This window comes from Amborella trichopoda, chromosome 11, assembly GCF_054954075.1.
Source record: "Amborella trichopoda isolate Santa Cruz 75 chromosome 11, AtrichopodaSantaCruz75HAP2 v2.0, whole genome shotgun sequence".
NCBI classification, from domain to species: domain Eukaryota; kingdom Viridiplantae; phylum Streptophyta; class Magnoliopsida; order Amborellales; family Amborellaceae; genus Amborella; species Amborella trichopoda.
The window spans coordinates 22,992,525-23,019,351 of NC_142346.1; the positions used below are offsets into that span (position 1 = coordinate 22,992,525).

Here is a 26,827-nt window from a genome sequence, read left to right on the forward strand (position 1 = left end):
ACAAGGCAACTTAAGTTCTTGCCTTCAGGAATCGAGAACCTCTGGTGTGCGTACCATCAGATACGAGGCCATGACATCAACGAATGCACCGGCTTCGACGAGCTCTTAACAAAGAAGATCTAACAATGCTAGGAAGTTCAGGGTAACCCAGAACGACACCCTCAAGTCCCTATCCCACCGGTGCCAGAGGACCTCCTGACTCAAGCCCAAGAAAACATTGAGCAAGACCCTCTGCAGGCCCTTTTCGAAGCAATGCTCTAGCAAGGTCTCGTCACTCCTAAGCCCGCCAGGCAGCAGAGGCATCTTGCTTAGGGCACGGAAAACTTTGGTTCCCATATCACCAAGTATGGGGCCACGAACTCAAAGACTGCTTTGGGTTTGAAGATATAGTCACGAAGAAAGTCTAGCATGGCCATATCGTTTGTGCTGTTCTCCCAGAACGCTTCCAGGCCATCGCTCCCATTTAAGAGGAAGGCACACTACAAGCCCCTCATGAGCATACACTGAACCCTTCAGAGCCCTTGACCTCTCAACCCTGGGAAGTCCACCATGGGCGAAGAAGGCTCAAATCCTTGAAGCGTGAGGCAGTCCATCAAGCCAGGGCTACTCATCAGCTCAATAAGACAGTCCAAACACCTCCTCAGGGATCCAAAAGGAGATGGTGAGCAGTTAGGTCAGCCCACCGAAGGAATCGTCCTCCTCAGCCACCAGCCAATGAAGAATTTCTAAGGCCTCTCCTCCCATTGCCGACCTTGCAGGACTTCATCCCAAGCGCAGCTTGCCTTGTCCTTTCATCCAATCAGATGGACGTCCCTGAGTCATTAATAGCTCGGAGTCCTTCAATATGGGTGATGATGCTAAAAATACCCCACAATGGTCAAAGCCGGGCCAAGACCTTAAATACCCCCTACAAGCGTCCAATTCCGGGGACGACGTAAAAAGCTGCCCCCAACGTTTTAACTCTTCTTCTCCTCCCTCCTTTTCTATTTCTCCTGCAAGTGCAGCTTGACAATGCTCAGACTTCGACTCTCTAAACAGAGAGCTTGGAGGCACCAGCCTTAGCGAGTCGCAACGGCTAGCGAAGATGTGCACGAAGGTGCACGTAAAGGGCATGTACGCATGTATGGGGGCATATTTAAGGTCATGCCTCCTAGACCTGGGCAAAGCATTTTAACATCATGCGGCCAGGATGTGCATTATGGTTTAAAGTCATAGAGCTTGGACTATGGTCATGTAGTTTAAAGTCATACAACCAAGACATTATAGTTTAAGCTTGTGTGACTAGACCTCCTCTATAGTTTAAGGTCATATAGTTTGAACCATAGCTTGTGCAGTTTAAAGGTTATACAACACAGATCAGGGTTGTGCAGTTTAAGTTTATGCAGCACAGACCGAGGCGGTGCACCTACTATTTCTTATTTACAATAGGCAGATGACACCCTATTATTTTGTGGAGCAGATGTTGATCAGATAATGACTATTAGAAGGTTCCTTAGATGTTGCAAATTTACTTTGGGCCTCAAAGTAAATTTTGGAGAAACATCAATAATTGATGTGGGATGCCAAAATATAGTGGTGAATTATCTTGCTGAGATTTTGAAGTGTAAAATGGAATGCTTTCCAATTACATATTTGGGAATTCTTTTATTTGATCGCAAGCTACCAAAGGTTTTATGGGATCCAATTATCAAAAGGGCAAATCAGAAGTTAGACATTTGGAATAAAAACAATTATCTCGTGGGGCTAGAGTTACTTTGATAAAGTCATCCCTATCTAATCTACCTATCTATCAAATGTCCTTATCAAGTATGTCATGTGATGTTATTAAACAAGTGGAGAAATTAATGAGGAATTTCTTATGGGGCTGTAATAAAGATGTGATGAAATATCATCTAGTAAGTTGGGACATAGTATGTCGTCCAAAAATTGAAGGGGGATTGGGAATTAGAAAATTAAAATATGTAAATCAAGCTCTATTGGAGAGAAATGCAAAAATGAGAAGTGTTTGTGGAAGGATATACTTCAAGCAAAATATGATTTGGACCCTTGTAATCTTATTATTGCTCATGGACAAAGGGGAAACAATCTTATATCTGGAGGGCAATCTCTTCTATGCGCCATTTTGTTCTTTCTTATTCATGATGGGGAAAGGGAGATTTAGTATTATTTTGGCATTCAAAATAGACTTCAAATATATCTTTTAAATGATTATATCCGGATGTTTTTCTCATATGTTCATCTCCTATGGCTAAGGTTAATGAGATGGGTATTAAAGAATAGTTATTTGTGGCATGGAATATTAATTGTCTTTATAACTATATGTTGGAAGGTATTTTTCATCAACATGGGGCCCCCGTTCAATAAAGGCCCAACAAATACTGGAAATTTTGACAGCCTCATAATAGCCCCATAACTAGAGCTACATTTTCGATGTCTCAATTTGTTGTGGGACAACCACCATTGGAACCGACACAGTTGAAAACCCCTAAGGGTCAAAATTTTAGATCGAACAGACACTCCAGAAAGAAGTTATAGGCAAAAGAGTGAAACAGGAGGGGCAACACGCTATTCCCGTGCGACCACCCTACAACTCCACGCCATGAAAGGGACAGTCACGATCATGACTTTCGACGCTCATATCTCACCTGTCCCAAATTAGATCGCGCTCAAATTTGGTGAGCATGCTCGTCTAGTCAAGACGAGTGTGTGGCATGCACCGTGATGACAACTGAGCGTAAAGAAAAGATAGAGAGAAGGTGCGGATCCGCGAAGAAAGTGCAGGAAATTCAGCAGCGTCATGTCTCGCTCAAGCGGCCGGATCTCTCCGCTCACGAGCCCGATCGACGCGAGACTAATTCCATTGCAGGCGTAAGGTCTCGTGCTATCACTGGCCCAAACCCCATATATGATGAACGGTTGGATTCTGCACACGAAGCCGATGAAGCAACTGAAAATTCCGTCGCCGAAATTCCAGATTTCGACCAAAATTCCAAAGTTACGAAATCTTCGTTTGGGCACGAAATCGAGCTGCGTTTGTTGCCCCACGATCATAATGGCATGCTTAGTGTAGTTCAGCAAAGAAATCACCAAAAAACATCAAGGAACGAGTAAACTATCGATCCGAAATTTCAAGATTCACTTAAATTTCAAGTCACAGGAACGTGCGCTAAAGACACGATCCATGACTTGAAGTTGGTATCAAATAAATTGCCATGTCGATCCCTACAAGAAAACAATCATCTTACAATCAACCGGGCATCAGAATGACCCCGGATCATCCATACAAGATCACGTAAGTTCTAGGGCAGCACAGGGATTGTAATGGAATTCCACAAATTGTTAGGAAGGGGCAAATTTGTCATTTTGTACCCTATTTTATAATTTCTTTTAATTCAATTTAATCTTAATTTCCAGCAATTAGGGTTACTTTTGATCATCCACCCATGTTTGGGGCAAATTCTGTATATACGTACAAGCATTGTACGCAGAAAAGGACACACACACACAGGATCCATCTCCTTGCAAAAGAGAGAGTTTTTATTGAATATAGTTTCTCTTTCTTCCCACTGTTGTGTTACGCTTGAGAGAGAGTGAGGTGAGAGAAACTTTCGATCGGTACCCTTAGGTTCGAGATAAACCTTCTCTCTTCTTTTCTTTTCTTCTCTCTCTCTCTTCTTTTCTCTCTTCTTCTCTTTCTTCTTCTTCTTCCCCGTCTGAGCTCTCCTCAGAGGCCATACACGGTAGTGGCAGTGCTGTGCATGCCTCTCTGGTAGCCTCACAGGTCGCGCATGGCGATGGCAATTCCATGCGCATATATCTTTCTCTCTCTCTCTCTCTCTCTCTCTCTCTCTCTCTGTTATATCTCTTTCGCGAGGCCTACAGATGACACTGCTCATCGTCGTCTGCAGATGTATCCTAAGCGCCTCAGTGAAGGATGCGGGTAACGAAGCGTATTGCCACCTGCATGGGCTTCACCCTGTCGCGTGACCGCTGCAAACGACAATACCTATCGCCGTCGGCAAAGGGTCATGACAATACTCGTCGCCGCGCGCTTGCTTCTTCTGCGCTTCTCTGCGCCCATCATTGTGAGCCCTACGAGAAGTAATCGTCGCAAGACCTATGAGAAGTTATCGCCATGCACCTCATTAGGAGCCATCGCTGCTGGCTAGGGACCTGTGGCCTCCTCGTGCTACCAACGACGATGCCTATTACCATATGGATTCTTCCTCCCTCTGTCGTCTCTCTCTCTTCTCTTCATCTTTTTCTCTTCTAACTTGACTGAGGGTAGATCTAGCTTAGCACTGTCATATCGGTCTCGGTTTTGAGTAGTGTTGCCGCCGTGCTGGTCCTGAGGACTATGCCCATCTTGCTACCACTCCGAGTCGATAATTGTCAGGATGTCATGCTAGCTTCACCTCTTCATCGAGTTTTTTTTCTTTTTTCTATCTTTATCTAAAACTTTACGTTTCATCATGCTCTCACATGAACGTACGTTTCCCTAAGACAAGGGTGGGTCTCCTTGACCCATTTGTCTTACAAATTAACCCTAAAAGTTTTGTGCATAAAATAAGAGGATTGCAGGTTGAGGGAGGCGATTCCGAACCAGTTAAAGCAGCTGGGGGGCTTTTTTCGTGATCTAAGAGGGCGCTCATACGAGCCAGCCAGAGTAAGTCCCGAACCCACCTAAAATTCCCCTCCAATCGGTTTGTATATCTGCCCTTGCTCTCAAGCAAGATTCGGAGAGAGCGATTTCAAACCTCAGGTTCACCAGAAACCTAAGGTACGTGCCACCAGATCATCTAGATCCGGAAGGCGAGAAAGAGGCACCTAACCACCATATTCTTAACATTGCGGTGAACCAATATATTGATATGCTCAAGACATTGGATGGGTTTTATCTTTCACATTATGCAAAAGATACGGTAGTTTGGGATTTGGAAACAAGTGACAATTTTTCAGTGAAATCTGCATATACTTTATTATTCCATGGCAGGGTTAGATGGAACCACTATCTTATAAAGGATATCTGGAAATGGCGTATACCCCATAAGGTACAAGTTTTTATATGGATTTTGTCACAAAAGAAAGGGCTAAGATTGCCCCAATCACAATGTCATGTCTCTACACTATTTTATTTTTAATTATTTTTCTTTAAACTATTTTAACACCAAATTTTAGACGTCCATTCCTCTATTAAACTCGCATTAGTAAAAAATATAAAAAAATATTTTCAATAAAATAAAATGATCAAAATACCCTTGAAATTTTTAAGGGGGATTTTGATCATTATATTTTATCGAAAAATTAGTTTTAATATTTTTTATAGGTGTGCCTCAATGAGAAAATGGCACGTTCCAAATTTCATATTCATATAATTTGTATAAAAAAAACTAAAAATAAAATACTTTGAGATGTCGGATTTAAGATCAAATGGTGAGTGACTCTCTTGATCAAGATTGGACAACTGGATGGTAGGGAGATGATAGAACTTCTATGTTGTAGGGGAAGCATATAAACATTTCCCTTTTTATATTGCCCTTATACCTATCATTTATCGTGTTGGGCGATGTGGAAAATAGGGGTGCGTTTACCTATTCCTTCTTCGACTAACTTCTTAATGAGTCATATGAAGATTTTTGGGCTTCCAAAGATAAGCATTTTATTATGGGATATTTTGAGGGGTGCACTTTTACGGGAATTATGGCTTGAAAGGAATATGCGTACTTTTGATGGTTTGGCTATAGGAATGCATAAATTAAAAAGCAAAATTCATTTTTGTGTATGGAGTTGGTTTAGCATCCTCAAAGGTAGGTTGGGGAATTTCTACGAGCGATGTTGAACAAAACTTTGATAAATTGGTTTTGAAAAGATCTATTAAGGTGAGGCCACTATATATTTGAATTCCAACAGCAATGGACTGTATGAAACTAAACTTTGATAGCTTTTCTTTTGATAATCCTGGGCCTTCAGGAGTTGGGGGTAGTCGCAATCACGAGAGTCAGAGAGTATTTTGTTATGCAGGGCATTGTGGGGAGGTTACGGCTAATCATGCGGAATTGGAATCTTTGCTGCAAGGCTTGCTAATCTACATGGAGAGAGGTATGACGAATAATTTGATCATTGAAGGAGACTCTCACAATGCCATTACTTGGTGTAAAGGTTTATTAAGACCTCCTTGACGAATTTTAACCATATTGTAAAAAGTAATTGAGTTATATTCAGATGTGACTGTTGCCTTTCATCGCGTCTATAGAGAAGCAAGTTCCACAGTTGATGATTTAGCGAAGAAAGAGTATGGTTGGACTCTCTGTTTGTATCTACTTTATTATTTTAACTATGTTGTAATAACTTTTATTTATAAAAATATTCATTACTCTTGTAAAAAATAAAGAAAAAAAGTTGGGTGTAGATGCCTTTATATATTTATTTAGGGAAAAATAAGGAAACAGAAAGCAAAATGTTTGAGTCAACAGGTATTAGGGGTCGAATATAGGTTTTTAAGAAGGGAAAATATCCTTGTACCTCTTATTTTTGGTTTTCATATCTCGATAAACCCAAAGATTCAAATATATCTCCTAACCACCTCACTAACTTTACCCACTTTTAACTACTTTTTTAACCTTAACCAATATAAAAAAGGCATGTTCATTCTAACCTCTTTTTCTTTTAGGTGATATATTTTCCAAATTTTTCTCTCTCTAACATTCACGCTCTCTCTCTAACGGTGGAGAGAAAAAGTGGGAAAATAGATAAAGAGATTTAAGGGAAAATCACTTAAAAAAAGAGAAAGGATGATGTTTAGAAATAATATATCTTTCTTATATTTGTTTGGAGTAAAAAATATATTTAAAAGTGATAAAGTTAGCTTAAAGAGTTAAAATATATAAAACTTAAAATTTTTATGATCTAAAAAATGTTTTAAAATCATGAGCCTATTGAGATATAAATCTTAAACATGAAGATACAGAGATATTTTCCTTATAAAAAAAGTTAATGCGGATCGATAGACTACCATGCACAAAATTAAGGTGTACGCTATTTTCCTAAGAAAAAAAAAGTTAATGAGATAGATAGCCTTCGATGCACAAAATTAGGGTGAACGTTATTTTCCCTAAGAAAAAAAAAGATAGGCAAGTAAAAGCGAGGAGTGAAAAAGAAGAGACTAGATGGCCATGCAACTCCTTTCTCTCTCCTCCAACTTTCTCTCTCATCCCTTACGCTGCTATCCGCTCCATATTCACAGCTTTAAAGCACCCACTTCTTCTCCGTTACCTTCACTTTTCCTTTCATAGATCAACCAAGAAAGTTCGATTTCCTGCACCCCTCTCTTTGGTCCACCTTACACCTTTCTTAATACAATATCACTTTACAGGAATTGATCTTGTATATCTTTATACGTTGCTACTTAGTAAGCCTGCATTGTAGAATACAATAGAACTGAAAGATCATGCGGTCTTAACACTGTGTTGTCATTGAGATTTTTCATATGATGATGTTATTGCTGCCAAAACCATGGTAAGAAGCATTATTCTATTTGTCAAATTTCTCTCCACTTGGAGGCTTGAAATCTGTCTTATAGTTTTTTGAAGCAGGATCCAAAACGATTTTGATAACACTAACTTATTTGTCGTTGCGATTAAATAGTTGCGTTTGCATTAGGCTGAATAGGTCCACCAAAAAGCCGACAAAAGGTTATTGTAATTTATGAAGAGGACAGTTCTATATGGTCTATGGTAGTCTATTATGTATGTTACATAACTTATTTTGTTGCATTAAGTGTTGACCATGTTGGCTACTCTATGATTGTTGCTCCACCACTTTATAATGTCTTTTGGGTAATTATCTTATCTTATGGAGCGGCTAGAAGCAGCATGAAGCTGGATTTGGTTCCATAGCTATATTTATAATGTGTGCATGCATATGTGTGTGTGTTCTGTAATCACATTTCTTAACCATTCATGGTTACTAATGAGCACTTCAGTCCACTGTAATTTTTACTATGCATATTATGTGGATTGTATGTAACCCGGGTTGAATGATATCGGTGGCTCATTCCCTTGAGAAAGGCATAGAGATTGAAGATGAATACATAATCAGTGAGAAAGAGCTCTTGGTGAACAGGTAACATTGCTATTCTTTAGACTCTTCACTTTCACTACATCGTTTCTTGTCACAAAGATTCTTCAGTATTTGCATTATTGTCAGTTAGATGGAGTTTATACTAATACATATATTTCCTTGTAGTTTTATTTCAATTCCCTATGACATGGGGACATTCAATTGTGGGGCATTTGTTGCTGGCATAGTAAGGGTAATAACCATGATTTAGTCATTATTTTTAGAACCATGATTTAAATCGAGGATATAAATGGACCTAACTGCGCTTATTTCCTCAATATTAAGGTATATCTAAAATAATAGTTGTTTAGCCCTATAGGGTTTCCTGGACGTTGAATGTTCCAGCTACTGTATCTGCTTACCTTGTGCCAATGGAGGGACAACAAAGACCCAGGACAACTATATTGATAAAATTTGCAGAAGAGGTAAGAAACTCTAAACTCTTTATCCAAGAAATACTATTTTGATGCTCAATTTTAATTTTTCTAGTCACTGTCCCAAGAGAACAATCAGGGAAGCTAGGCTCAGCTAAAGTTTGGGAAGTGCAATGATGGTCTTGATTAATGTTTATAGCTATATTATTTAAGATCATTTATGAGCCTGACATATTTATGATAGCATTTGCCTCAACTGTAAATTTCTTGAGAATGCCTTTTAATGCTTCAATTCTGCTGCAAAGGACCCTTTTTTTTGTTAAAAAAAATGTGTTGCAAAGTGAGTACCTTTATATGCTTCAATTCTGATGCAGAACTTTGAGGAGGGGCTACTGTTTTCCCTTTTTAAATAAGGAAAAATATCATTCAAGGGGTGTAATCCCCTTACAAAATCTTATAAAATCATTAAGTGGGTGAAAGATCTCATTGACATTAAAACATTGAAGGGTTTACTTCTTAATTTTCATTTTACGCAGACACCCTATCAAAAAATCCTTTCAAAAACATATAAATTGGCAATAGCTAGAGGTCAGAACTCTGAAAGTAGGGGCATTTCAGTAATGTGGCCCACCCTAAACAAGCAAGGATATTTGAATTGCTTGGTTGGGGCCTTTTAGGTTACTAGATTACAACCTTGAACAAGAGTAATTTGTGTTTTTTTTTAAGGATTTATTTGTGGAAGCACTCGGAAGAAATGACAATTAAAAGGAAATCCTCTAATACTAATTGATATGTTTTGGCCCCTTTATTGATTTTGTGAGGGTTTGTTAATGATTTTGTAGATTCTTATGACCCTGTTAATGGTATTTTTTTCTTTGAAATTTATGTTAGATACATAATTCTATTGAATGATGTGGATTTAAAATTAATTACGCATTATATGATGGTAACCCAGAGAGAGATTTGCACATTATGTGTTCTTAACTATTCTTTAAGACATAGTATATTAAGTAATATAAATAAGCACGTAGCCTTATCCTTTAAATATAAAGGGGAACATATGAGTCTGCTTTTGCTATCCATGATTCATCCTAATTCAATTTTTATCTCAACAAGTACTTTCTCTTTTTTAGGAAGGGAAACACTCTTTTGAGGAAAATTATATTATCTTTATCTAAATTCATAGAGTACATATTGGATAGACCTATGTATAAAGATGTCAGCTCTTATTTCTAGAATTCCTATTTTCATTAAAAGTCAACCTAACCCTTAACCATAAAATTTGATGATTTTAGTTTTAAAGTAATATTTTATATTTTTCCTTTTTTTTTGTTTAGGAAAATTGAAAAGGACGCAATTTTTATGTTGGCATGCATATTTTGCTCCGCTGCCCATCTCACTTGGACGGTGTTGATGACCACCATCCAAGTAACATGATGGCGGAGACATGTGGGCATTTGCTGGCAATGCCCTTATGAAACAATTAACCAATAGAAAATAAGGTTAAGATGCTTGCTATTTAAGTAAGTATATTCAAATTTTGGAACAAGCTGAACCCAAATAGTCGGAATAAGGTTTATGAATGATAATTGATGATGCTATTCAAATTTTGGACCAAAGGAATATGGAACAAGAAGAAGCGGTTGCATCCTATGGAGACTGATGGGGAAAAAGATGCTATGAGGGTTATCAATGTCCCATGGTGATAGATAGGAACCCACCAAACATGTTGTCAATATTTTGGTTAGTCTCACACTCCTTATTCTAGATAGCAAATTGGGGAATAACAATATAGTGGCTAATCAAAATAGTTCGTAACTTCGTGCTTTTGGTTCAAATGATAAAGCCACAAAGACCAGTGAGAAAATAGGTTAGCTAAAATTAGAGTAATAACAAATATCTAGCTAGGTACAAATATTGTGAATAAGGATGGAAATTTCATTTTTGAATTTAGAAGAACATGAATAGAAGGGAAGTTCTCTTTTTAAGGGTTTTATGAAAAAAAGAATCTAGGATGAGTATTTTTGTCGCTTCGTTTTTTGTTGATCTCTTATAAAAATTGAAATTTTAATTATTAAAAAACTGTAATTTTTCAAAAAGATCACCTTAAAATGGTTTTTGCTAATTGTGTGCTTCAAACAACACCCTGTTATTTTGAAACACTTTTGGCCTATAGATGGTGTCATACTTTTCAATTACAATCACAGTTGAAGCCTATGGCTTAACTAGAAAGGCACCGTTTCCACTAACTTTGAGGTCTTAATTTGCTAGTTCAAGTCCACTAGCATATCTAATAATAAAGAATGTTGTGAACCCTAGAATTTGGGAGAAATGGTGAATGTAAACCATTCATGCTTGATTGTATTTAGAGTTTCTCATGCCACTATTCTTATTTTCTAGAAATTTTTTCCTTTTTTGGCCTTAAAGAATAAAGCAAAAAGAAAACTATCATCATGTTGCAAACAAATTGTAGATATGGTTATTATCAATTAGGGAATGTTGAAAAGTGCTTATTTTCACGATTGCCCACAAAAGCCCCTCTACAGGTAAGATTTTGAATGATTATCAAGATGTCCCAATAGGGCTTTACACTATGGATGCACAAAAAAGGGTGCATATCTTTTATACTTGTGCTATTTCATCATGCAAAGAACATCTTCATCGTTTTCATCATCGAGTCTTATCCGAACTCCATCATACAAAAGAACATTGAAGAAAAAAAAATCAGAATTACGTTCATTAATTGCCGGTTGAAGCTACATTTGAACATAGCTTGCCAGTCCAAGAATCAAGCTTGGGCTTGTGTTAGCACTACATTACAAGTTTGATTCCTACTATTAATTTACTTTAGAAAGGGCTGCCAGTTCAAACCTGATTTGATTGGATAACTTGCCAACACTGACTACTTGAATGTGTTAATCACAGATCTTATTCAAGTAGTTGATCGAGTGATTCGACACAGGTCCATAATATGTGTGTAATACGAGCAACAAAGCCTATACATCCTTGTTCATCATCTTCAACAAATTTAACAACAATTAATCTCCATTGCTCGTCTTAAGGGCTTGAAAAATTTATTGGAAATTTATCAAAATAACCAGAAGCAAAGCTTAAAAAATTGGCTCGGGTGGCCAAACAGGTGTCCCACTGGGTCCCTGTAGACTCGGTGAACAGGTTGACTTAGGACAAGTTCGACACACAATATTGGTAAAAAATTTCAAACAATATAAACAAAAATTAGTTGACTAATGAAAAACTAGAAAATATAATACATTTTTTTTTTGGGAAAACTTTGTAGAGTCGAGGCTCTAAACAATCAAATTTGGGCCTACCTCAAAAATTTCACTAGAAGAGGTTGTTTTGACACCCAAATATCTTCAAGTTGATCATCTCGACATCAAGATGCATGGACATGAGAAAAAAATAGATTTCAAGTTTTGGAGATGGTATATTTTGTTTCGCACTTTTGGACCGTTAATTTTCAAGATTTTCAAGTTTTTATAGATCTGTCTACTTACACTTATTTTGAAACTTTAAACTTTAGATAAATATGAAAATCTATTTTAAGGTTGTTACAAAGATTTCCAGTAGTGAAACCACATTTCTCGACACTATTTGAAGGTAGGCTTTAATTTGATTGTTTGGAGCCTAGGCTCTATAGAAACCGCACCCTTTTGTTTTTATGAAATTGTAGAAGACAAATTCCGAGAGTTACATTCGTGTTTGAATGCCACCATTATTTCACCTTAAAATAATTAAATCTCAATAATGACATCCATATGATCGATTAAATTTGAATATTTTATTCAAATGAGTCAATACGTACTGAATCCAAACAAAACAATGTGGTGTCTCATTGGAATCATGACGATTGTGGCCCCAGGCATCATGTTGTTGCTTTTAAAAATTAACTTTAGTTTTCAAAAAATACAAAATTGAACAAAAGCTATTTTATTAATGATTTGGTGAAAACTAAAACAGTGAGAAATATATAAAAAGGAAAAAGTTTATTTAGATCTGAGGTTCTAAACAATCAAATTAAAGCCCACCTTAAAATTTCGTTAGAAGAGGTTGTTTTGATGCCTAAATATCTTCAAATTGATCATCTCGACATCAAGATGCATGCATATGAGAAAAAAATTGTATTTCAAGTTTTGGAAATAGTGCATCTTGTAACGTATTCTTGGACTGTCAATTTTCAAAATTTTCAATTTTTCATAGATTTATTCGATCTACACCATTTTGAAGCTTTAAATTTTATAATTAAAAATAAAAATATATTTTAAGGGTATAACAAAGATTGCTAGTATCAAAACCACATTTCTAGATATTTGAAGGTGGGCCCTAATTTGATTTTTTTAGAGTATACAAACCGCACCATTATGAAAAATACACCTTAATTTTTGGATTATTGAAAATAAACCCCAAACTTTCTAAAACCTCATTCATATCTCTTTTTTGGGTGAGTTTGACAAAATAGCCTTCATGGTAGTTTTAGAATCGTGAAGGCATCACGGTCTATTGAAAACCGTGATGGTCATAGCAGGTTGTAAGTCAAATGTAGTTTTGGAGCGTCACGACACTTAAATAATCGTGATGGTTTATTGGACTATGACAATCACGGTAGTGAGTCTACTGTGATGTCTTCACGGTTCTAAGATTACCGTGAAAGCTGTTTTAGTAAAAAAAAACACAAAAAAGTGAAAAAAAGGGATATAGATAAGGTTTTGAAAAGTTTGGGGTTTATTTTTAATAATCCAAAAATTAAGGTATATTTTAATAATTTCTCAAAAAATAATAAATTATCTAAAATTTCTAGTATAACCTAGAACAAAAAAAATTAATATTTTAAAAAAATAATTTTTTTCTTAAAAAAAACCGGAGATATATTTCTGGTAAACTAGAGAACCAACGCCCCCCCCCCCCTAAAAAAATTGACTTCATTAGGAATTAGAGAAAAGATAAAGAGGAAAATTATAGAACCTAACACAACCTTCAACCAAAAAAAAAGGAAGGGGGGGGGTGGTGGTGGGGGATGTCCTCAAAAATTTTAAGGAAACCCTAAAAATAGCAAAATAAATAAAATTAATATAAATATCATTAAAGAAATTAGATACCTAGTTTAAAATAATCCTAACCCTTTCAATATAAAATAAAATAAGATTATTGATTGAAACTCTTTTTGGTATTCAACCCAACTCCTAGTGCTAGTCTTTCAAATAGCTTCATAGTTAGGAGGAATCCTAGTTATATATGGCTATTAATGCTTGAATCCTTATCAAAATAAGGGAACTAACTTTTGTGGTAGATGTGTCGATGCTCTTCAAATTCGTTTATTTATTTATTTTGTGAAAGGTTTCCTCTTTTGGTTATGTCATATAATCCCAATAGCCAATGAAGGAAGTGGGAGGCAGTGTTTCAAAAAGCGCTAGGCGGCACCTAGGCGGCCATGGGGGTCCATGTCGCCCAGCACGTAAGCAGACACCCAGAACCTAGGCGGCCCTGCTGCAAAAAAAAAAGATAGTTTGATAGTGATTAATCCATAAGACCATAATCCATATTTTCATACAATGCTAAAGCAATAAAACTGTATAATGATATAAGCATACACTGATAGTCTGATACACTGTAGACTGTATACACAAAAGTTAGATAGTAGAACTAGAAAGTAGAAACTAAAAATAAGAAAAAAAATATACATAAATTTAGAAAATATATAGTCTAGGACACAATAGTCAACACTCAATGGTCAACGCTCAACACAACAGGCAACACTCAATGGTCAACACTCAACACAATAGTCAACACTCAACACCAAGAGTCTTTAGTAATCATCATCAGAAGGAATAGGGTAAGCCGCATCATATGCGTCAGATTCGAGGCCATCATCATCAGAATCATCTCCCTCTTCAATATAACGCTTGTGCTCCTCAGGTTCTTCTAAATTTGCATCTTCCTCCTCATCTTCTTCTACCTCCCTCTTACTAGTATGTGCAGATAAGACCCTAGGAGTCTTGGCTGCTCTACTATTTTCTATCTTTTTGTGCTTCCCTAAACTCAAATATTGTATAATTTCTTCCCTGTTAGCCTTAGGAATATTTTTACACAAGGCAACATCCCCTCTAATATTGGCAAGGTGTTTTTTAAACCGGTAAATGCTCCCATTAGTACCCTTTCTACAATAATTACATTTAATACGATTTTTTTCATTCGGATTCGGGTTATAAGCATACTTCCAACCCCGATCACCACTTCTAGAAGAACCTGGAGAAGATATTTTCATAGAATAAGGCTCATTTTCATCATCTTTTAGTTCTTTTAAATTCAAAAATTGTCTAATCTCATCTTGAATAGCTTCAAGAACTTTTTTACAAAAAACAACATTCCCTTTAATACCAGCAAGGTGCTTCTTGAATCGGTTAATACCCCCATTGGTATCTTTTTCACAAAAATTACACCTTATACAATTTTTATCGTTTGGTTTTGGGTTATAACCATACTTCCAACCCGGATCACTTCTTTTAGAAGAAGAACCATAAATAGATATATTCAAATGATAAGGATTTTGTTCCTGTTTTTATTTTACGTAACTCATATATGGCTTAATCTCCTCTTTGATAGCTTTAGGAACATTTTTACAAAGGGCAACATCCCCCTTAATACCGGCAAGATGTTTCTTAAGCCAGTTTATACCCCTTTTTGTATCTTTTTTATAACGATTGCATCTAATGCAATTTTTATCATTTGGATTCAGGTTATATCCATATTTCTAATTCGGATCTCCACTTCGACTAGATCCTGAAGAAGATAGATCAAATAAAACAAACAATCTAAAAAAGAAAGTTTTACATTTACTTTAATTGCTCGAACTCCAAAATCCCACCTCTGAGATGTTTTTTGGTGTTAAAATAATAAAAAACACCCTTTAATAGGATTATAAAACTCCAAAACTAAATCTAATCTACCTACGTGATGTCTGGATCTGTTTTTTGTAACTTTGAGAAACTTTGATCCAATCAAAATCACAAAAATTAGTTTTTTTGAGGTTTCTTTATCTCTAAAATTGGTTCTTGTGGGTTTAGGTTTCAAATTAACCTAAAACCCATCCTTAAAAGCTTTTATGTTTAAAAAACAATAATAGAACAAAAAAAAAAAAAAAAACTAATTTGCGCCCCTAGGCGGGGCGTAGGACCTGGGTGGCCGCCCAGGGCTGAGCGGTGCTAGGCGCCCGCTTAGACGCCGCCCAGGGCTGAGCGGTGCTGGGCGCCCGCTGAGACGGCTGCGCAGGGACGACTGCCTAGGCCTAGGCGATGCGCTCAGGCCTTCTACTGCTTAGGCGCTGGTCGGTTCGCTTTTTTGAACAATGGTAGGAGGCATTGCACTAGATTCAAGAGTTGGATCGTAAAGACGACAACGATGGACCTACAAAGGAGGAATAAAGCACAATTTATTGTTTGGGCTTATGAGATTCAATTGAAGTAAAGGGTGATTTTATGGGCATCAACATACCAAGCAAGTGGATTAATCATGGAAATCTAATTCCACCTTTTTCTTAGTAGTTCATGTATGCCAACAAGAGGGCCAACCTGATGCTTCAACTGAGGTCCAATGAATACATGAGGAGCGGATAGGGATGTAGTCAACTAGAATTTCAAAAATGGTACCAATTGTTAGATGACAACTAATCTGATTTTTGGAAAAATGGTACCAATTGTTACCATTTTGGAAAGGCAGGGAGAGACCACACAAAACTTTGAGAAAATAAAAAATAGCCTTTTAAAAGAGCTAGATGCTCTACTCATTAGATTTACAAAACACTTGAACCAAATTTCTTTGAAAATCCTTCGAAATTATGGTCCAAAAGTTCAAGATATTGTAGCCTCAGACTCTTTGATCCAAACAGGAACATCAAAGTAAAACCCACGGTCTATCGCAAAAAAGATATAGATGAATTTGCAATACAGTTAAAAGAATTACTAAAAAAAGACTTGATTCAACCCACAACAAGTCCTCATTCTAGTTCTGCCTTTACAGTAAGAAACCATAATGCGGAAAAATGAGGAAAAGCCAGGATGGTAATGAACTATCAAAGGCTTAACCAAAACATTGAGTTTGATGGATATTTTATACCCAGAAAGGATGTATTAATACAACAAACCAAAGGAGCCAAATATTTTAGCAAGTTTAACTGCAAGCCAAGATTTTGACATATCATGCTAACAGAAGAATCTAGACCACTCACTGCTTTTAGTGCTCCGTATAGCCATTATCAATGGAAGGTAATGTCATTCGGACTCTGCAATGCACCGCAGATATTTCAGAGATGGATGGATGGTATTTTTTCAGATTTAAAATTTTTTTGTGCTGTTTACATAGATGACATTTTAGTATTTTCTAAAACTCCAGAAGAACACCAAAATCATCTCAAAATAATTTCCAAAAAATTTCTTGAGCATGGAATCATTTTAAATCCTAAGAAAATGGAGTTTGAGGAAACCTCATTTGAATTTTTAGGCATCGTCTTAGACCAAACAGGTATAAGACTTCAAGAACACATTATTTCCAAAATTAGGAATTTTCCAGATGAACTTGTAGATAAAAAGCATCTACAAAGCTTCCTAGGAATCCTTAATTATGGGAAAAATTTTATTCCAAACCTCTCTAAAAAAGAGAGACCTCTTTTGGAAATATTTAAAAAGAATAAAGAATTCTCTTGGAATACGGATGACACAAACACTATTAAACGTATTAAAGAATAATTGAAAAATATTCCTTCGGTTTATTTTCCTAAACAAGAAGATGAACAAATCCTTGAGACCGACGCCTCAGATGAAAATTTGAGAGTCGTCTTAAAAGCTAATATTGAAGGAACAAAGGTTGTATGTGGATATAATTCCGGTAAGTTTAAACCAAACGAACGGAATTACATGATCTACGGAAAGGAATTACTGGTAGTTATACGTGGAGTAAAAAACTTTCACATATACCTTGTGCCAGAAAACTTTATTATCAAAACATATAATAAAGCTGTCAAAGACTTTCTGTCTGATAAAAAGCGTGAGGAAAACCCTCGACGCATAGGATGGATGAACCTTTTGCAAATGTATACTTTTACTGTTGAGTTCATCAAAGGTTCTAACAATATACTAGCTGACTTTTTAAGCAGGGAGGATGGACAGACAAAGACGACATCCTAATCAAAGATCCGTCCACAGACAAAGACAAAATCCTCAACAAGGATCAGTCGACAGAGAAAATCCTAAACAAGGACCAATCAAATCCTAAACAAGGATCAATCGACTAAGGAAAGCGCCTACTCCTAAACAAGGAGGACAACGAATGATTTCAAGTAAATAACCAATTTGCTCAAACCCAAAATTCAGAATGGTTTCGAGTGAATAACCAATTTACTCAAACCCAAAATCCAAAAAATCTTTCTTACAGAGAAGCTTTGGAATTACAAAAAGATTTTCCTCAACTTTCCTAGAGACTGAACAAGTTTCTAGTTTTTTCAGAAACCTCGATATGCCTTTCAATATTTATGAAGAATTGGATCAGGTATGGAAAAACCATATCTTAGGCAACAAAGCTCAGTTTCGTAAACACATGAGTTCATTCTTTGACCTGATAACGAATCAGAGTCGGAATTTTCAAAAGCTCAAAGAGAAGATATTTCAATTCATTAAACAAATGGACTGGAACAAAGATTTATTTTTTGATAAGATTAACTCTTCTTTTCTTGAGATTTCACAACTCCTCGATCATCAAAGAGGTGATCTTGTTTTTGAAAAAATTAAAAGAAACTGTCTCTATGAAAAGGCTAAACAAGTCTTACCTCGCGACATATTTTCCAAAATATCCCAAATATCCCAAATGGTCGATAGAGGTCAATTTTAAAAAATTCCAAAACTCTTGGAAAATTAGTTTGAAAATCTCTATCTTGACCCACACCAAAACATAAAAGCTGTTTTGTATTTTGACTTTAATCAAAACTACGATTATGGCGAGATACTGGAATGGGGAAAAATTATATTTGAGCGCCTTCATGGACTATCCCAAAAATTCTTGCCCAACTTCATAAAGAGCATGGTCTATAAAGTCTCTAAATCGTGGAGATATGATGGCCACCTGACATTCGACATAACAAGCACCACTGGATGGTTCGCTACAGAAAAATTCTATTAGCCATACCAAATTTGGGAAATGAGGAAAACATACCAGATGGATTTTTATATTTCTGAAGAAAAACTGGTAATGGAAAAACAGATAAAAAGTCTCGACGTCATTGAATATGCAGTCAAAAGCATAATAGCATTCACCAAAAAAGTGTATGCTATAAAAGAAACAAAAATGGCAAAATTCACAGACGGTAGAAGTCTGTTTGTAACAGATCTTCCAATAGCTCACACAGCTGAGGAAGAACTAGATATGGATTTAGAAAAATATCTAAATCTTTATCTTACAATAGTACTGATTGATCTCCCCTCTGACCTAGCCAATCAAGCAGAAGTGCACCTCAAGATCTTTCGAGATACAATGCTGCAAAGATGGGAAAACAATTCCTTTGCAAGCCGTGAGAGTTTGGACATTATTGAAAACTCCAATATTGCTAAACATGATGGAAAGGTAATAATGGAAAAGTGATGGGATGGACCAACTGCAAAAATTATCTTGCACACATGTCCCTGATGATGCAAGCGATGATGCAAAATATGATGTCATCAATGACACAAGCACTTATGCAAGTGCTGACGTCGTCACACCCATAATTGTGCACCTACCGCAATTATTGATCTCCTGATAACCATTATTACTTTTAGTACACCTCACCAGGCTGCCATAATGGAACACTGGACACATCATCAGTTTGATTGGATACCTCATCTGGACACTTCAGTCGCTTCCATTATTGGTCACCTGCCTCCATTGTTGCTGACCAGCTGCAATAATTGCTCACCTGCCCAATAATGGTGCACCTTACCTCCATTATTGTGGAATTTAAATGTGTTGTAACGTTTTGAAGTCCGCTCCTCTCCTCTATAAATAGGGGCTTAGTTTTTCAATTTGATTATCGAAATTCAGAGCTTCATTCAGAAGTCTGAGTTCGAGCCTTAGGGTTCTAGTTTTTAGCTTTGTCTTCTGTTTCTGTTTTAACACATGTGCTTCTTCCTTCTTTTTTGTATGCCTTTCCTTCAATTTCTCCGTATTTCTCATCTTCATTAGTCTTACTCTGAGTCTTGTAATACCACTGTAATTCGCTTGTCTGTAAATGGTATCAGAGCCTGTTGTTGTTGTTAAAAGTATTATGAACTAAAGTTTGTTGTAGAAAGAGATCAGGCTTTCGTCTCTTCTAGTAAGATTTCAATCTCTTTACTTTAATTTTATGATGTTTGTGTTCAATCTTATTTTGATGTATATTATTTCTTGAGCAAGGCAGTTTTATCTCTTTCTGTTTTTCTAAAACCCATGCGCATGTGTGTGGTTTCTCGAACTGTTTAAGCCGTTTAGCCAGGAGTGTGTTTAGGCTGTCAAGTTCAAAGAACCTTTTTATCATATGAGGGTTTTAGGTGCCAAGAAAAAAAACATGGGAGAAATAGATTGCTTAGCAAAGATAATAAATTAGATCAAAATAATTTCGAACATTTGTATCATTTAGATAAAAATGAAGAAAAAGTTATGTCAAATCTTAATAGGAGTGTAAATGGTTTAAAAATATTTCAAAAAAATAAAATAAAAATTCAGAATAAATTTTAAAAGTAGAAACTAAAATAGAAAGTTTAGGATCTATAAATAATATAGACTTGAACCCTGAGTCAAAAATTTTGTTAGAATCTGTCCAAAACTCTTGAAATGAAAACAAAACCAATGTCTTCAGAGAGGCTTATGAACCGTGTAAGTCACTATATTTTTTAACTGAAATCATGACTTTACAAGAAGAATATGATGATTTCAAAGCCATAAAAGATATACTTGAGTACTGGAAATCTTGGTATATCAAAGAAACTGATTTTGGAGTTAGATCTCAACTTCAGAAAAATATGCAATAATTGTTTTCTGAAAATGAAAAACTCATGATAAACAACAATTACCATGCATCTTAAACGTAGATGAAGATGAGGCCTTTTCGATTTTCAAAGTAAAGGTCGAATCAGATATAGAATCAGATTCAGAAAGCGAAGCTGAAAAACCAGCGTCAGACCTCAAAGGAAAAGGAAAGAAGAGCCAAATCACTTGGATTCTGACCCTGAAACCAAAAGGTATTCAGCCCAAGAATGGGAAGACTACCAGCGAAGTTTTCAAAAAGAAAATATCAAAAAGAAAAGGAAGCTTCTAACTCAAAAGACTTTTGTCAGACAACTGAGGAAAAACCTCAGACGTCTGCTAAAACTTTTGATAAAACTATTCCCACTGTAAACAGCAGAAGGGAAGATTTGAACAAACAAAGCGTTTTTGTAATCCTCAGTGGACTATTGATAGATTTTTCGATTATCTTGCGAGCACAGCAAGGTGACGTTTTACAATTCCTTTGAAAGTAGGAGGATTCACTAAAAGGAAAACTTGTCAAAGAAAAACTCTTTGATAAGAAAAAAGAAGAACTCTTGAAAGAAATCACAAGACTTTTAAGAGACGAATTCGATGACAGTACCTCAAATCTAAATCTGAGAGAAAACTCAGATTATTCACTCACAATGTTAAAACTTTGCAAAATCCAAAGTTTTGAACCCTTTGCCAAAGAATTTTGAAAATGGTACCAATTGTTAGATGACAACAAATCTGATTTTTGGAAAAAACAGTTTTTCAACAAATTGCCTTTTCCATGGGATGAAATATGCACTGAAAAATATGACAAGTATGTTACTGATAACGCATCAGTAGATACACTTGGAAATAGGATCAAATTTGTGTTTACTATCATAAAAAGCCAATTGCATTGAGGTAAAAGCAGCCAAGCAAGTCAAACAAGGACTTAGCATAACTGACTGCACCAAACTTCTAAAAGACAATTTAGAATTTGGGTGCGAAGCAAAAAGAAAGAACAAGAAATTTTTTAACAACAAAAAATTTCGATGGAAAAAGTGGAAAAAGGGAAAGAAAATTAATAAGAAGAAAAGGTATGTTGTTAGAAACACTAACAACAAACCAAAGAAATCATGTCGTTGCTACATCTGCAATGAAGAAGGTCACATCGCACCTAATTGCCCCCAAAAAGGGAAAAATGCCAAAAAGATGATCAAATTGCTTGATGAATACAACTTTGAAATTTGCTTTGGAGAAGAACTCTATGAAGATGAAATTGAATATGAAGTAGTCTTTGAATCTGACAGTGTATCAGAGGAAGATGATGAATATGCTTTTATGATGCATGAAGTAGAATACTCAGAAAACACCTCTAAGATTTCTGAACAAATTATAAAACTCGGTGATGTGGTTCAAGAATTCTTCATCGATGAAGAAAAAATTGAGAAATTAAAAAATCTCAAAAGGGAAGAAATCTACAGGATGTTGAAACTCCAATTTTGGAACATCCGGCATTTTGAGCGCTTCAGTGAAAACACCACTGCTAGAGCAACTGAAAAGGGATATGTACAAATTCCTATTTTTAATAAAAACAAGATTTCCAAAATGATCAAAACATTCCGAGGTTGAGATACATGCATATAGGAATAACTTTGATTGAAATCACAGCACTTTACAAGCAGGGAATTGACACACCAATCCGTGTTGTTGTATTAGATAAAAGATTTAATGACCTTATTAAAGCAATAATAGGAGGCATTCAATCTAATCTTGTCACTAGAAAAATTAGGTTTAAAATAAAACTAAATTATTTCATCTCTATCCACAATAAAAATATCCAGGATAGTATGAGAATTTTAATTCAGACCAAAAATGTTGGTATGAGGAACAATAGTTCGATCTTACAATAGAGTGGAAAGTCATCCACGAACTGACAAGTGAAACTAAAACTTCAACAAAAATATTGATAGCAAGTTTATCGAAATTTTTGAACCACGAAATTTTGATAACGAAATTCAACCCTGGTTAATCAACTGGAAGGATTTGGAGATTCCCAGAAATTGGTTGATTGAATATTTTTCAGAAGAAAGTTTCAACCAAGATTTACAACCAATAACTTTTCAAGCATCTGGGAAAAAACATTTATTTTCTGACCAAAGAACTTTAACCAAAAGTTTGAGTCATACGGTACCAAACAGTCTTGCACCAAGAAGTCCTGCACCACAATTTCCTGCACGAAATAGTCCTGCACCACAAGACTTATCTTTAGGCAGAAAACCAATTGATCTAAAAAACATCACGATTCTAATCTTCCCTGGACTGTCACATCTTTTGAAACTGGAAACACTAGTAAAACAAAAATTGAAGAAAATGAAGAACTTCAAAAAACTGTTTTATTTTCAAAAATTGAAATTCAAGATTGGGAAGAAATAATTTTCTCGCACAACCAAAACAAGAAAAATATTTGTTTGTTTTGGGAGAATTTTTGTTTGTTTTGGGAGAATTTAACTTTCAAGGTTATAAACTATATCACCTTGATATTTTGGTTGACACAGGAGCCACCACATACGCCTGTTGCTCAATGGCATTGCCATTAGAAAAATGGGAATGAATGAAAAGCCTATTGCATGCAACCGACATTGATGGGAATAATGCTCTCATAGAGTACAAAGCCAAAAACATTACTATCTGGCTGGGAAATAAAACGTTTTCCATCCCAAAGATACCTTGTTTTCCATTTATGCAAGGAGATTTTATTTTGGGAAACAACTTTTTACAAAATCATTACCCAATTGAAATCTTTTCAGACAACTAACTTTAACTCAAAACGGAGATAAAGTTGATATACCTATACTTATAGCACATAAGTATAGATGTCAGTTTGTTTTCTCACCTCAAAAGCGGGGAGAGACTATACAATTTTCTTCTCGCACAACCAAAACAAGAAAAAGTATTTGTTTTCATTTAAAGAGTTTTGGACAGATTCTCACGAAATTTTTAACTCAGGGTTCTAGTCTATATTATTCATAGATCCTAAACTTTCTATTTTAGTTTCTACTTTTGAAATTTTTTGTTGATTTTTTGAAATATTTTTAAACCAGGGATTGCAAAAATCGAAAAGACCATTTACACTCCTACTTAGATTTGAAATATCTTTTTCTTTATTTTTATCTAAATGATACAAATGTTTGAAATCGCATTGTGATCTAATTTATTATCGTTTTCTTTCTCTCATGTTGTTTTCTTGGCACCTAAAGCTCTCTTGTGAAAAAAATGTTCTTTGAATTTGACAACCTAAACGCACTTTTGGCTAAACGGCTTAAACAGTTCGAGAAACCACACACAGGGGTATGGGCTTCAGAAAAACAGAAACAGATAAAACTGCCTTGCTAAAGAAATAATTTAAATCAAAATAAGATTGAACATAAACATCATAATGCTAAATTAAAGTAAAGAGATTGAAATCTTACCAAAAGAGACGATAGCCTGATCTCCTTTTACAACAAACTTTACTTCATATACTTAACATCAACAACAGACTCTGATATCGGATTACAATGGTTTTACAAGACTCAGGGTGAGACTCATGAAGATGAGAAGGAAGGAGAAATTGAAAGACGGACATACAGAAGAAAAGGAAGCAGCAGAGGTATTACAACAGAAACAGAAGACAAAGTAGAAAACTAGAACCCTAAGGCTCGAACTCAGACTTTTGGGTTAAACTCTGAATTTTGATAATCAAATTGAAAAACTAAGCCCCTATTTATATAGGAAGGGGGAATTTCAAATCATTACAACACATTTAAATTCCTCAATAATGGAGGTAGGTGCATCATTATTGGGGCAAGTGAGAAATTATTGCTGCTAATCAGCAATAATGGAGGCCGGTGAACAATAATGGAGGCGGGTGAGGTGTCCAGCCAAACTGATGAGGTGTCCAGTCAAACTGCTGATGTGTTCAGTGTTCCATTATGGCGGCCTGGTAAAGTGTACTGAAAGTAATATTGGTTGTCAGGTGACCAATAATTGCAACAAGTGCACAATTATGGGTGTGATGACGTCAGTGCTTGAGTCATTGATGATGTCCTGTTTTGCAATGTCGCTTGCATCATTAAGGACACGTGTGCTGGATAATTTTTACAGTCGGTCCGTCCCTTCACTTTTCCATTATTACTTTTCCATCATGTTTCCAATAATGTCCAAATTGTCACTGCTGGCAAAGGAATTTTTTTCCCATCTTTGCAGCAATGTATCTCAAATGATCTCGATGCGCTCTTCTGCTTGATTAGCTAGGTCAGAGGGGAGATCCATCAGTACTGTTGTGAGATAAAGATTTATATATTTTTCTAAATCCATATCTTGTTCTTACTCAGCTATGTGAGCTATTGGAAGATCTGTTACAAACAATCTTCTGCCGTCTGTGCATTTTGCCATTTTCGTTTCTTTTGTAGCATACAATTTTTTGGTTAATGCTATTATGCTTTTGAAAGCATATTCAGTGACGTCGAGACTTTTTATCTGTTTTTATGTTACCAATTTTTCTTCAGAAATATAGAAATCCATTTGGTTTGTTTTTCTCAATTCCCAAATTTGGTATGGTTAATAGAATTTTTCTCTAGCAAACCATTCAGTGGTGCAAGTTATTTCGAATGTCAGGTGGTCATTGTGTCTCCATGATTTAGAGACTCTATAGACCATGCTCTTTATGAAGTTGGGCAGGAATTTTAGGGATAGTCCATGAAGGTGCTCGAATATAAATTTTCCTGTAAGGCCCCATTCCACTATCTCGCCATAATTATAGTTTTGATTAAAGTCGAGATACAAAACAACTTTTATGTTTTGGTGTGGGTCAAGATCGAGATTTTCAAACTGACTTTCCAGGAGTTTCGGAGTTTTTTAAAATTGACCTCTGTCCACCGTTTGGGATATTTTGGAAAATATGTCTTGAGGTAAAATTTGTTTAGCCTTTTCATAGAGACAAATGTTTTTAATTTTTCAAAAACAAGATCACCCGGTTGATGATCGAGGAGTTATGAAATCTTAAGAAAAGAGTTAATCTTGTCAAAAGAGAAATCTTCGTTCCAATCCATTTGTTTAATGGATTGAAATATCTTCTCTTTGAGCTTTTGAAAATTGCTACTCTTATTGGTTATCAGGTCAGAGAGTGAACTCATGTGGTTTCGAAACTGGGCTTTGTTGCCTAAGATATAGTTTTTCCCTACCTGATCTAATTCTTCATAAATATTGAAAGGAATATCGGGGTTTCTGAAAAAACTAGAAACTTGTTTAGTTTCTATAGGGAAGTTTTGGTGCAAATCATTTTGTAATTCCAAAGCTTCTTTGTAAGAAAGATTTTCTGGATTTTGGGTTTAAGCAAATTGGTTATTCACTCAAAACCATTTTGAATTTTGGGTTTGAGCAAATTAGTTATTTACTCAAAACCATTCGTTGTCCTCCTTATTTAGAAGGGGGCGCTTTTCTTTGTCTACTGATACTTGTTTAGGATAGATTGGTCCTTGTTTAGGATTTCTTCTGTCCACTGATTCTGTTGAGGATTTTATCTTTGTCTGTTGACGGATCCTTTCTTAGGATGTTGTCTTTGTCTGTCTATCCTCCCTGCTCAAAAAGGCAGCTAGTATATTGTTAGAACCTTTGATGAACTAAACAGTAAAAGTATACATTTGCAAATGGTGCATCCATCGTATGAGGTGAGGGTTTTCCTCACGTTTTTTATTAGACAGAAAGTCTGTGACAGCTTTATTATCCTGTTTGTTAATAACGTTTTCTGACGCAAGGTGTATGTGAAAGCTTTCTACTCCACGTATAGCTGCTAGTATTTTTTTTTTTGTCGATATCTACATATAAGCTCTGGTTCCTTCAATATCAGCCGTTAGGACGGCTTCCCAATTTTCATGTGAGGCGTCAGTCTCAAGGATTAGTTCATCTCCGTGTTTATGAAAATAAACCGAAGGAATATTTTTCAATTCTTCTTTGATACATTTGATCCGTATTTCAAGAGAATTCTTTATCTTTTTTCAATTTTTTCGAAAGAGGCCTCGTTTTTTTCGAGAAGTTTGGAATAAACTTTCTCCCATAATTAAGGATTCCTAAGAAGCTTTCTAGATGCTTTTTATCTACAAGATCATCCAGAAATTTCCTATTTTTGGAAATAATGTGTTCCTGAAGTCTTATACCTATTTGGTTTAAGACGATGCTTAAAAATTCGATTGATGTTTTCTCAATCTCCATTTTCTTAGGATTTAAAATGATTCCATTCTCAAGATATTTTTCGAAAATGATTTTGAGATGATTTTGGT

At 35.7% G+C, this 26,827-nt stretch overlaps 1 protein-coding gene across 41 annotated transcripts in view; it reads left to right on the forward strand.

Moving 5' to 3' along the window:
- The window catches only part of LOC110008319 (uncharacterized), a 75,102-nt gene that overhangs the window by 10,454 nt on the left and 37,821 nt on the right, over positions 1 to 26,827 (forward strand). For 6 of the 41 annotated variants that reach the window (XR_016044931.1, XR_002283103.2, XR_002283102.2 and 3 more), the window contains exons 2-5: positions 6,022 to 6,099; positions 8,067 to 8,121; positions 8,245 to 8,311; positions 8,430 to 8,543. Coding sequence is in view for 10 of the 41 variants with exons in the window: in XM_020675002.2 (XP_020530661.1) it covers positions 6,022 to 6,099; positions 8,067 to 8,121; positions 8,245 to 8,311; positions 8,430 to 8,543 (314 nt within the window). In the remaining 31 variants the exon portion in view is untranslated. Of the gene's footprint in view, positions 1 to 3,908; positions 5,052 to 5,970; positions 8,122 to 8,244; positions 8,312 to 8,429; positions 8,544 to 10,112; positions 17,198 to 17,658; positions 21,569 to 26,827 lie in introns of those variants that run through there. The other 35 variants (XR_016044953.1, XR_016044955.1, XR_016044951.1 and 32 more) reach the window with 22 other exon arrangements.